General features: G+C 41.1%; 1 protein-coding gene across 2 annotated transcripts; it reads right to left on the bottom strand.

The window, feature by feature from the left end:
* Positions 1–61: 61 nt before the first annotated feature.
* Positions 62–3,623, bottom strand: b9d1 (B9 protein domain 1). Of its 2 annotated transcripts, none has more exons than XM_029280363.2 (7): positions 3,406–3,623; positions 3,205–3,273; positions 2,159–2,270; positions 1,957–2,053; positions 1,655–1,717; positions 876–943; positions 62–423 (listed from the first exon to the last, which is right to left on the bottom strand). In XM_029280363.2, the coding sequence occupies exons 1-7, from the start codon at positions 3,484–3,486 to the stop codon at positions 278–280; spliced, it is 636 nt and encodes a 211-aa protein (XP_029136196.2). In that variant the 5' UTR covers positions 3,487–3,623; the 3' UTR covers positions 62–277. The 2 variants fall into 2 exon arrangements, with proteins under 2 accessions (XP_029136196.2, XP_020505239.1); XM_020649583.3 differs by having other exon boundaries at positions 3,424–3,623.
* Positions 3,624–10,121: the final 6,498 nt, after the last annotated feature.

Genomic DNA, 10,121 nt, shown 5'->3' with positions numbered 1-10,121 from the left:
AAAAAGCAAAAAGCTGCATTAAGTAAAACAAGTTCAAGAACAAAGAAATAAACCAAACTGCTGATTTTGAAATAGTCTTAAAGTGACGAGACACTTTTTAGTTTCTTCCACTCATTTCCATTCAAACACATACATTAAAAAGCCATTCATGAATCTAAAACTAGAGTAGTGTTCTTGTTTTGGTCTAAAAAAAACAAAAAACAAAGAGTCCTTGATGGGGAATAAAAAAAGTAGAAAAATAAGCAAGTTGTGTTAAAAGCAGTCTTTTGACTTTGTGTTATTGATCCTCTGTCGACCAGCCGGATGTGACCGATTGTGTGTTAGCAGGGCTCGATGGTCCTGTGTCGTAGCCGAGTTTCTTCATGTCTTTAGTCATGATGTGAAAGGAGACGTTGACGAAGCCTTGGGAGCGAACACGCGTCACTGCAACACAATAATTCAGAATGCATGAATGTATCAGTCTTCAAGCATAAAAAGGACAAATCATAAATTTATGTCATGTTATTAAAATCTATAGGAACTGAAGTTGGTTGTTCATTAAAATGATCACGGAATTTACCCAAATAAATGAAACTTTCACCGTCTGTGCTGATGTCACAAAAAGTACACTCAGCACTGTTCTCAAAGTTCCACTCATTAAGAGATCAGAATAAACAGACTCATGGGTCACATGTCTTTTCAAGGTAGTTCAGTTCTGCTGCTCCAGGTCAGCCTCTAAATGAGCCCGTCTTACGAGCGGCTCCTCTTGTAAATGCCTGGCTAAAGAAGTTAACCTCGAGTGTAAACACACATTCTCTTGATAGACAAGGTGAGAACCACTGTGGCGCAAATCTTCAAAAGACAGAGGGGGGAAAAAAGAAACTGTCAAAACAAACCTTCTCTGCCTTCACCCTGAGCCACTGCTTTGGGGTCTGTGTACTCAGGCCGCCGTCCCAACAGCCAGCTGAAAGGAAGGACAGGAAACAGGTTAAATGAAGCTTCTGATACAGTATTTATAGCACATTGTATACACACATGAGTTGGACTGATGTGTTTTGTCAGTCTTGTTCTGTTTCTGATCAGTCAATCTGCTAACTTTTATATAACATACAGCCTAAGCATTGAACATACTGCTTACTAAAATGTCATGAAATATTCATTCAACCAAATGTGAAATGCCTTTCAGATGCTGTACGAAATGACTTCAATGAAAGTCCTCTGTTGCACAAATAATTGGCTGTATTATCGCTCATGTAAAGTGAAGGAAAACTAGATTTAGTGCGTGAGAAAAAAACAAAAACAAACAACACCCAGTTGTTACACAACTTGTAACACTTTTCCCATTTCAGGTGGAAAAAAGCAGAAAAAGATGCAAATGTTGTTTTTTAAAATGCTAATCTAAAGATCCACATGTGACCTCCATATATCTAATGTTGAAATTAACTCTGTGTGTCTTTTATAGAAAACAGCAGCTGTCAACAATGCATGCTGATGTGGAGGATTCTCTTCTCCAATGCCTAACGCTACATCCTTAGTAGAACTCTCAAACACACCCACAGCAGAGCAGTAAATATTTGATCATGCTCAGAGATCGGCTGCCGCCTCCCCCCAGCAGGTTCCACAGCTTCTGAGACAGAAAACTAAACAGACGAGCACAACACTGTTCACGTCTCACCTTGTGAATTTCTGAAGCCTCCACGTGGGCTCGGGAACAAACATGGGGATGGTTTTTGAATGTCTGAGATATAAAAAAAAAAAATCATAGCAGGTTATCTTCAAACAGATATGAAACAAGAAGAGCTCCATAGAAACACAATTAATATTTAATGAACATTTTTAAGCTTTGTTTTTGACAGTTAAACGAGCAATACGCACATGGGTTAGGCAAGAATGTGAAAACATTAATTACAATAACTAATCAAATGAAATGTGATGCCTGGGATATGGTTTTAAAAAAAAGATGGAGGGTATACTGACTGTCCCGGTGTGAAGGGGATGTGTGTTGCTCCGTAGCCCCTGACCACATCGTTGCCAAACACATCTGGACCGTATACACTCACCACAAGCTGAGGCCCTGAGGAATGAAAATGCAGTCTTCTTTTTATGATACTGATGTTTCAGACTGTCACAGTGCATCACAACAACCAATATGTTTTTTGTCTGCATGTTTAATACTCACATCCAGAGGGGTTTGTGCTCTTAAATGTCGTCTCCAGGGGAAAGTTCCAGATTAATTTATTTGAAGACTGACTGCCTTTACAGGTTATTTGAGTGATACCTTCTTCCAATCCCTTGAGGGAAACAGATACAAAGACATTTTCAGTATCATAACAACCAGACGTCTTCTTAAATTCCCAGGGAACAACTTATGGAACCGTGCTAACGTATATTACTGCACCACGGTTGAAATTTATAGACAGCATCACTATTAGACATAAATTGCAAGGATATCCGTATTGACTTTAAAACGTGATTTCAAATTGAACATGATCATTCGCCCATTATTAGCGGACTTCATCCCCACTATGAGGTTATTTCAGAATTATTGGAGGGGGCATCTGCAGACCTGACAGTGCGGGTGGGAGTGTGTCGGTGCAGGAGGTGAGACAGGTAGGGGGGAGGAGGTGAAGGGCTTTGAAGGTGATGATGAGGAGCTTGAAGTTGATACGCTGGGGGGGATGGGGAGCCAGTGGAGGTCATGAAGGACGGGGGGTGATGTGGTCTCTGGTGCGGGAGTGTGTGAGGAGACGGGCTGCGGAGGTGGGTGAGGGTCTCTCAGCTGAAAACGAGAGGGATGGGCGGAGGCGGGCGATGTTTCTGAGGTGGAAAAAGGCTGTTTTGGTGATGTGTTTGATGTGTTTGATGTGTTTGATGTGTTTGTCGTAGGAGAGGGTTTGGTCCAAGATGACACCAAGGTGACGGATGTGGGGGGGGGGGGGAGGTTGCCAGTTTTGACGTCACATTGCACAAACAAAAACCATGGCGGGTCAACGTAAACATTGGTTAGGGCGTTCAAAAGTGTGTTTACTTATATTAATGTATCGCAGTATCATTTCTGGCTTGTGAGTTCGTTGTATGAACCTGAGATTAGTCCTTGGTAATTAAAAAAACACTGAATTTATTAGTAAGGTGCGTGCTATTTCCGGACAGCTCTTGAACACACCTGAGGAGGTCCGAGCAGCAGGTGAACGCATCACACATGTAGCCCCCTCACTTAATACTCACCGAAGTGGGAGCCCAGTCGTGTCCGTAGACGAAACAGTATTTACAGTACAAGTTGTCATACTCCGGAAACTGAAAAACAAACAAACAAACAACACATATCGACTTTTCACCTCGGAGTAAATAAAAACACGAGCTCGATATTGAGAAAAGGTGTAACTGTTCTCTGGCTTTAAGTTAGCTGCTATGCTAACGAGAGGCTACCTCGGAAGCTGTACTCACGTTCGCTCCCTCGATTTGTCCGTTCACTGTGAGAAGAAACACCGTCGGGTTGCTTGCAGCCATGGTGGCCACAGTTTTGAAAAACCTGAAATTTAAGTTGTGCTTTACCTCAAATTAAGTAACTTCAAAAAGAGTGTAGGAAAATCCTGGCTCTGTGCTACCACTTCCCGTTGCTAAGGCAACGTTTGCTCCTCCTGACGGCAACCGGAAAGGTCCACACTGAACGAAAAGCGCCGAAGCGAGGATGTGTTGACTTTGTCCACAAGGTGGCGGCAGTGTACCAAACCAAACCAAACGAGCCACACTCATCGCGCAAATGAAACTGAAGTGAATGCAACAGGGTGTACAGGTGTCTTTCATTATTTATTTATAAAAACAAAACAAAAAATACTTAGATATTGGACCTAAATGACCTTCAGTTCCCTGTGAGAGAGGTGCTGCAGCAGGTTTGGAAATGTCATGGTTGTTCTGTGTCTCATTCTGTCTCTGCCAGAGAAGAACATCATGGTCAATGAGGAGAAAACCAACCGATTACATGACGACTGCATCCACCAGAAGGTAAGCTCTACATTGCATTTATTTTAATCACACGGCTGCTTTAAGTAAAAAATAGTAATAATAAAAATAAGAAACTTAGGCCTAGTTACAAAGTGCATTACTTCCATTTCATTAATCAGACTTGTGATGGGGAGTTCTGTTCTGCTCTTTTGGCTCCCTAAAAGCTTTTCATTTTTAACCTTCTTAATATTATAATTAATTCAAATTTAGCAATATTTGGACCTCTGGTTGTTATAGGTATATAGGTCACTCACATAATTGTAAATATACTTGGTGCTTGAATGTCCAGAATACCATCATTGTACATTATGTTTGTTCAAATATCAGAAATGATTGGTTATGTGTATAAATCAATCACTCTCCCATTTTTTGCAAGATATCTATATGCAAACTTCTTCATCTTAAGTACATAAGTCCAAAAACATAAACTCTACAGAAAAACAGTTTTGAATAATTACACAACTCTACACGTGTGATTTAATTTGTTTGATATTCAAGAAAACAAAAAACTGCTTTGTTAAAACTTGTTTGAAGTCTAATGTCATACTTATTTCTTCTGTATTTTAAATTCCAGACTATATTTCAAAACTATTTTATGATGTCAACCAGTTTTTAATCCTGTTATTATTTGACCTACCCGCTAAAAGAAATGTCTCTTGGGTGTGATTCATCCCCAGGGTGGTGTTCCCTGACAATACATCACAAAATTAAACTGGATGTCAACTGTGCATCTCCACCCAAGGGAGTCAGTCAATCAACCTTTATTTGTATAGCTCCAATTCTTAACAAATGTTATCTCAAGACACTTTCCAAAAAGCATATCAAACACCTTACTCATTGTTAGAAAAGAGAGAGAGATGTCCACTGGCCATGGGATGAAAAACACTTAAATCATCCAAATATAATGTTAGAATGTTAAACACACCTTGCAAATGTCATTTTCCACCAATCAGGGTAATACCCAATACTACCAACCATTTTTATTATACACATAACCAGCATTAGCTGCCCTCCAAAGGCGCTTCAAAGTGTAAACGTGTTAATTTCTTCTGTAAAAACTGGCTTTTTTGAACAGGGTGTGTATGTGACTTCCTGGGCTCTTGGAGATAGCCTTAAGCAAACCCTCAACAAACTGCATGTCTTATACTTTGGGTTGTCTCGTACTCTTTTGCTGCCACTAGCATTGACTCGTAGTTCCCAAATTCTGATATTGAAATCGATATTGGAAAGGAATATTCCAATCAGGTAAAAGACCTTACTCTTTGTTATACTGTGTTACAAAAGAGCAGGTAAAAGCAAAGCTACAAATTTAGCAAAATTACAGTAGCAAGGAAAAACTTCCATTGAACAGACAGAAACCTCGAGCAGAACCAGACTCGTGATGCTCAGCCATCTGCAGAAGACTGTGCTGGGCTTTAAAAATGGGACGGACGGAGAAATGCAATGAGATGTGGTTCTGTGTTTTAGAAGCACAAAGTAGGCGGCCGTTGTGTTAAGAAGTTTGTAATTCTAGCAGAGAACACAGCGAGTGGATTTCACTTTTTTCTCTGGCAAATACATTTTGTACGTCAACCGTGACCAAAGTATGGAATTACAGAACAAATGTTATAAATATTCAAGTTATTTACACCTCCTCTGGGACTCATTGTGAAGGACTTTTGGCTCAAGCTAGGATATAATTTGGGGTAATTATACGGCTACATCTCCATTTGCTGCCTTTGTTCAGATAATTAGCTACACTGTAGTTGTATCATAGCAAACGAACAGTTACTATCCAGTCTGTGACACACTTATAATTTCCCCTCTCTTTCTGTCAACCCCACTTGCCAAATAATGCCCTTTTTCTTTAGTCTATCTTTTTCCTGTCCTATCCGTATCCCTCCTTTTTCTTCTTCTGTCAGCATAAACTCTCATTCCCCTTAGCACTCAACAAAATTTGCCACTTCCAGCCTCACCCCCAGCCTACCCCTCCCTATCTTCATCTTCATCTCACCACTTTATTGGCCCTCCTTCTTCTACTCCTGCCAATTTATTTGTTTCTGTTTGTTTCCCCACCTCCTGCAATCTCTCCGTCCTGATTTCATTTTCAATCATCTCCATACGGCTTGCCAGAATCTACCATCACTATCCCCCCCCCCCCCCCAATGTCCTCCGACCATTTCCCCCACCTTGACTCCTCCACATTCCTTCAGTAATCTTCTTAGAGCTGGTCTCCTCACTCACCTTTTCTGTCTTATCCTCCGTCTGCCCCCCTGCCCCCCTTTTTGTCCTCTTTTCTCTCCCCTTTTGTTTCTCCTCAGTCTCTTTAGTCATCTGTCTCATTCTCAAACTCCTGATTAACAATCAGACAGCTTCACAATTGGCGACCCCTTTATACTCACCGTGCAGTAACCCGTTGATCGATGTCAGCTGGCCTTTTGGTTGTCTCTTACTCTTTTGCTGCTACTAGCATTAACTCATCTCGATTTTGAGCGTACTGATGTTTTATAGGCTGGGACAAAATTCCCAAATTCTGGTATTGCAAAGGGAAAATAGATTCAGAACTAAAATATATACACTTTGTGTTTCTACTTTAAATGCCTATTCCATTCTATTTTTGTCGCAGAGCTCATGATAATCTCACATCTGGAGGCTGCAGCAGCATCTTGGAGATAATGTCCCTCTGATGTGCCCTCCTCAAGTATCCTCCAGGTGAGCGTAAACCGTTCAAAACCGGGATCAAAAAAAAGAAGAGAAAGTGGAGTATATTGAGAAGAATCACTTTCCTATTTTAGCTTAAACACACACAGTCACCGTACAGCCTCGGCTTACTAACAAACTGTCACAAAATATTATGTATGACAAGCGTGATCCAGTGAGTCATGTTTATCTCATTTTCAACTGGCTGCACACACAAAATAGGCTCTGAGAAGTGAGACATGCTGATGGGGGTTCATGTTTCAAACTGTGAGAGTAATGATCCGTGACCACCGGTTCATAGATTTTGCTCCTAAGAGAAAGCCCCCGACACTTAACCTGCCGCCCAAACGCTATGCGGAAGAAGAGAATATAAATGTGTGCGGGGAGTCTGAGAGGAAGAGGTAACTAAGCGTGTCTTATGACCAAAAAATGACATTGAGGACGGGGAAGAGGTGTGAAAGGAATTGATGAAGTTAGGGGGAGAGTGAGGCTATTTGTCAACCAGTAAAGAGACAGAAACAGAAACAGACGGAGAATTTGACTATTATTTACGGACCCTGACCTGCCATTGACCACACAAGTATTTTCACTGATGGCGCAAATTAGATCTCTTGGAAAAACTCTAGAACAAATGAGAGTTAAGAGGTGGGCTTTGAAAGTAAGTAAGTAATATTTCTTGAGCATTTTATCCCTCGCTCTATTCAGACTGCTGTTTCAAGCCGCGGTATTTAGGCCGCTGTGACGTTTAGCCTTCAATCTGAATGTTGCAGAGGTGTAATAGGGCGCCACAGGAATGAGTCCTTAAACCCGGAAGTAAGTTAGCATTTGAGCGCCATGGGGTCTATCCTCTCAAAGTCAACGGGAGTTATGAATGGGCTTGTGGTTTGACCCCTGAAATAAGGTCTGTGGTTAACTGAAGCGTTATTCGTAGACTTGTTATTATTTCACAACATCCTGATTGTTTAACCGCGGAAAAACAACTAACTCATCAGCTATAGATTAGACAATTGCTAATTCTAGCATTTAACCGTTTCCAAGCTAACTTTAATGTTAGCTAGAATTTCTGACCTTTCCTATCATGCCACGTTTTGCTCACGAATGATACTGTTAGCATCAGCCCCATGCTAGTCAACGGTTACAGGAGGCTACTGAATGCTAGCACTAGCTGTTGACTGACAGTAGCTTGTCAGGCAGTAGTATTTAGTTTGACTCGGTGAGAAAGTAAAAGAAAAATTCTTTCAACTCTGACAAAAACGTAGGTGAAAAACGTGACCTACCTGTGTGAAGTTCATGTCACAGTTAGCGCTGCTGCTGCTACCTTTATGTCAGCTATAGCTAACTAACACAAGTAGAGTTTTGTTTAGTGTGTAGCATGATAAACTTCTAAACTTTCCAGTTGCTTGATACATTTCTAAATGGGTTTCTGAAAGTCCATTTAAAAGCTATCATGACATTGTGGCTTGAGTGTTCTGTTCCTCGGATAGAAAAATTCTTTTATTGTGCGTAAACAGGAAATCCATCTTAAGTCATCGTGGAGTTGTGGGTGGACAAAAAGCTCTCTTTATAATGTTCTTCTATGCGCTGCTTTGCCACTAACTCAATATGCAATTAGTTTAGAGTAAAATCAGCTGTCAAGGGAGCGGCCCCTCCTCTGCTGGTGAAAGAGGCACCTTAATTTCCAGGAAACATCAACCTCATGTCTCTTCCTATGAGTTCCAGTTCTGCCCGCAGGCAACCACACTGCTCTGTAACCTCTACTGTCCTTCACTGGAGAGGAGACAAGGGGAGATGAGGGGAGGGGGAGGGAACAAGGTGGTGGAATGGGAGAGTTAGAGGGCAAAAACGGAGGAAGGCATTGGTTTTTTTAAAGTAAGATGAGCAGTGGAGGATGAGCAGATGCTGATAAGATCCAGAATTCAGAAGGGAGGCCTTCTAGGTATTCCTCGCTTGAGTTAGTCTTTAAGGTCAGACTGGGCTGCCAAGCTCCCCAGTCATGGAGAAATAAGTCATGATGCTGTTGGCTCTGGTTCAGAAATTATACATCGGAAGTGTTTTATGTATTCCAGGCCAGCCATAGATTATATAAATATGGACATAGCCAAGTTGACGTCACCCATTAGCCATTTACACATTGAAATTCCACATCCACCAAAGTTCTGCTGTTAGTACCGTGCGGTTATTTCAGATTAGTGGGAAGGCACGATGTGTAAACAAACATGGAGAGCTTTACTTTAACATAAACTCAGACATGCGCACACTCATTCTGCCCTGCCGGCTAGGAGGTTATATTTTACCGCTGTCTTTAATATCCGGCCCTGAACTGGCAATATGAAAGCCGCAATTGTATAGCCCAAATCTGCATATTGGATGTTACAATGTTGGTTGTCCAGTCAGAAGTGAATACACTTAGAAGAGAGGGGGGCACTCAACAGGGAGAGGGAGTGAAAAGGGTTGGCTAACACCAAATTAATTAAGCTATATAGTGTATGACCTCAAGGAGTTCCTCGGCTGGTTATGAATAAGCATTGTGTTTCCCACAGAATGATGATACTATTTGTTGTTGCACTGGAGTAAAATAAGGTAAAACTCAGTTAGAGTAGCCATTTAAATAACTGGTAACGGTTTGTAATGTGTAAAAGTAACTTTATTGAAATGAAAGCGGCATCTGCTTTCCATGCTCGCATAGCTTGTAAAGTCATAACTTGAGTATACTTGAGCTTCACTTTATTTTCATGAAGGTACTTTATTGCAACATTTCATCACTTTAAAACAGCTCAGGGGACCAGGACATTTCAGAGAGCCTCCAAACACAGGCGTGCTCCAGTGATTTCACTTGATTATTTCATCGGAGGGAAAGCAGGAAGGCCAAAGGGGTGCTGTGATCAACTTGTACATTTCCACCTGCTAATCACCAACATCTGCTCCAACACCTGGCATCTCTGGAACACATCTGAATTGCTGATTGAACAGAGGTACACCTGGTAGAGTGGTCAGAGTGATGAATACACAAACACATAAACGCGTAAACCTTCCAGTAAGTTATGACCAATTTACACAGGTGTGCACAGAAAATCAAACATGGAAAGTCAGTAACCGTAAATTGTTAACCTGAGAGCGGTTAGTCTGTTGATTCCAAAGTCTACATTAACGTTAAATGGTATAATCATGAAACATCAGCTTTTTGCAATGTCAATGGATTTTAGTTCTTAAGAGGCCATGATGACTTGGGAAACCGTGTTGAAGTAGTCAGAAAGTAACTGACACCCTAGAGCCAATCAGAATTGAGTATTTACGTAAGGATGTGAGGTGTAATAACAAGACATTCCCTACAACAAGGAAACTCAAAACCTTCGACCGGAGAAAACATTGCCGTTCATCAAGGTACTGGGGCAATCTTTAGAATTTGTTCTAACTTATTGGAAGATTAAAATAACAGTCAGGTAAAAGAAAGCATCTGACGA

The sequence above is a fragment of the Labrus bergylta genome, chromosome 16 (genome assembly GCF_963930695.1).
Source record: "Labrus bergylta chromosome 16, fLabBer1.1, whole genome shotgun sequence".
Lineage (NCBI taxonomy): Eukaryota > Metazoa > Chordata > Actinopteri > Labriformes > Labridae > Labrus > Labrus bergylta.
The sequence above is the reverse complement of the archived record's forward strand: the minus strand, read 5'-3'. Positions and strand labels throughout refer to the sequence as shown.

Excerpts from the sequence above, each read along its gene's own strand:
- b9d1 (XM_029280363.2), bottom strand. The coding sequence starts at position 3,486 with ATGGCTGCAAGCAACCCGACGGTGTTTCTTCTCACAGTGAACGGACAA. Across the intron at positions 2,054-2,158 it reads GAGCACAAACCCCTCTGGAT|GGCCTCAGCTTGTGGTGAGT; the intron begins GTGAGTATTAAA and ends TTCATTCCTCAG. Across the intron at positions 424-875 it reads TCAGGGTGAAGGCAGAGAAG|TGACGCGTGTTCGCTCCCAA; the intron begins GTTTGTTTTGAC and ends ATTGTGTTGCAG.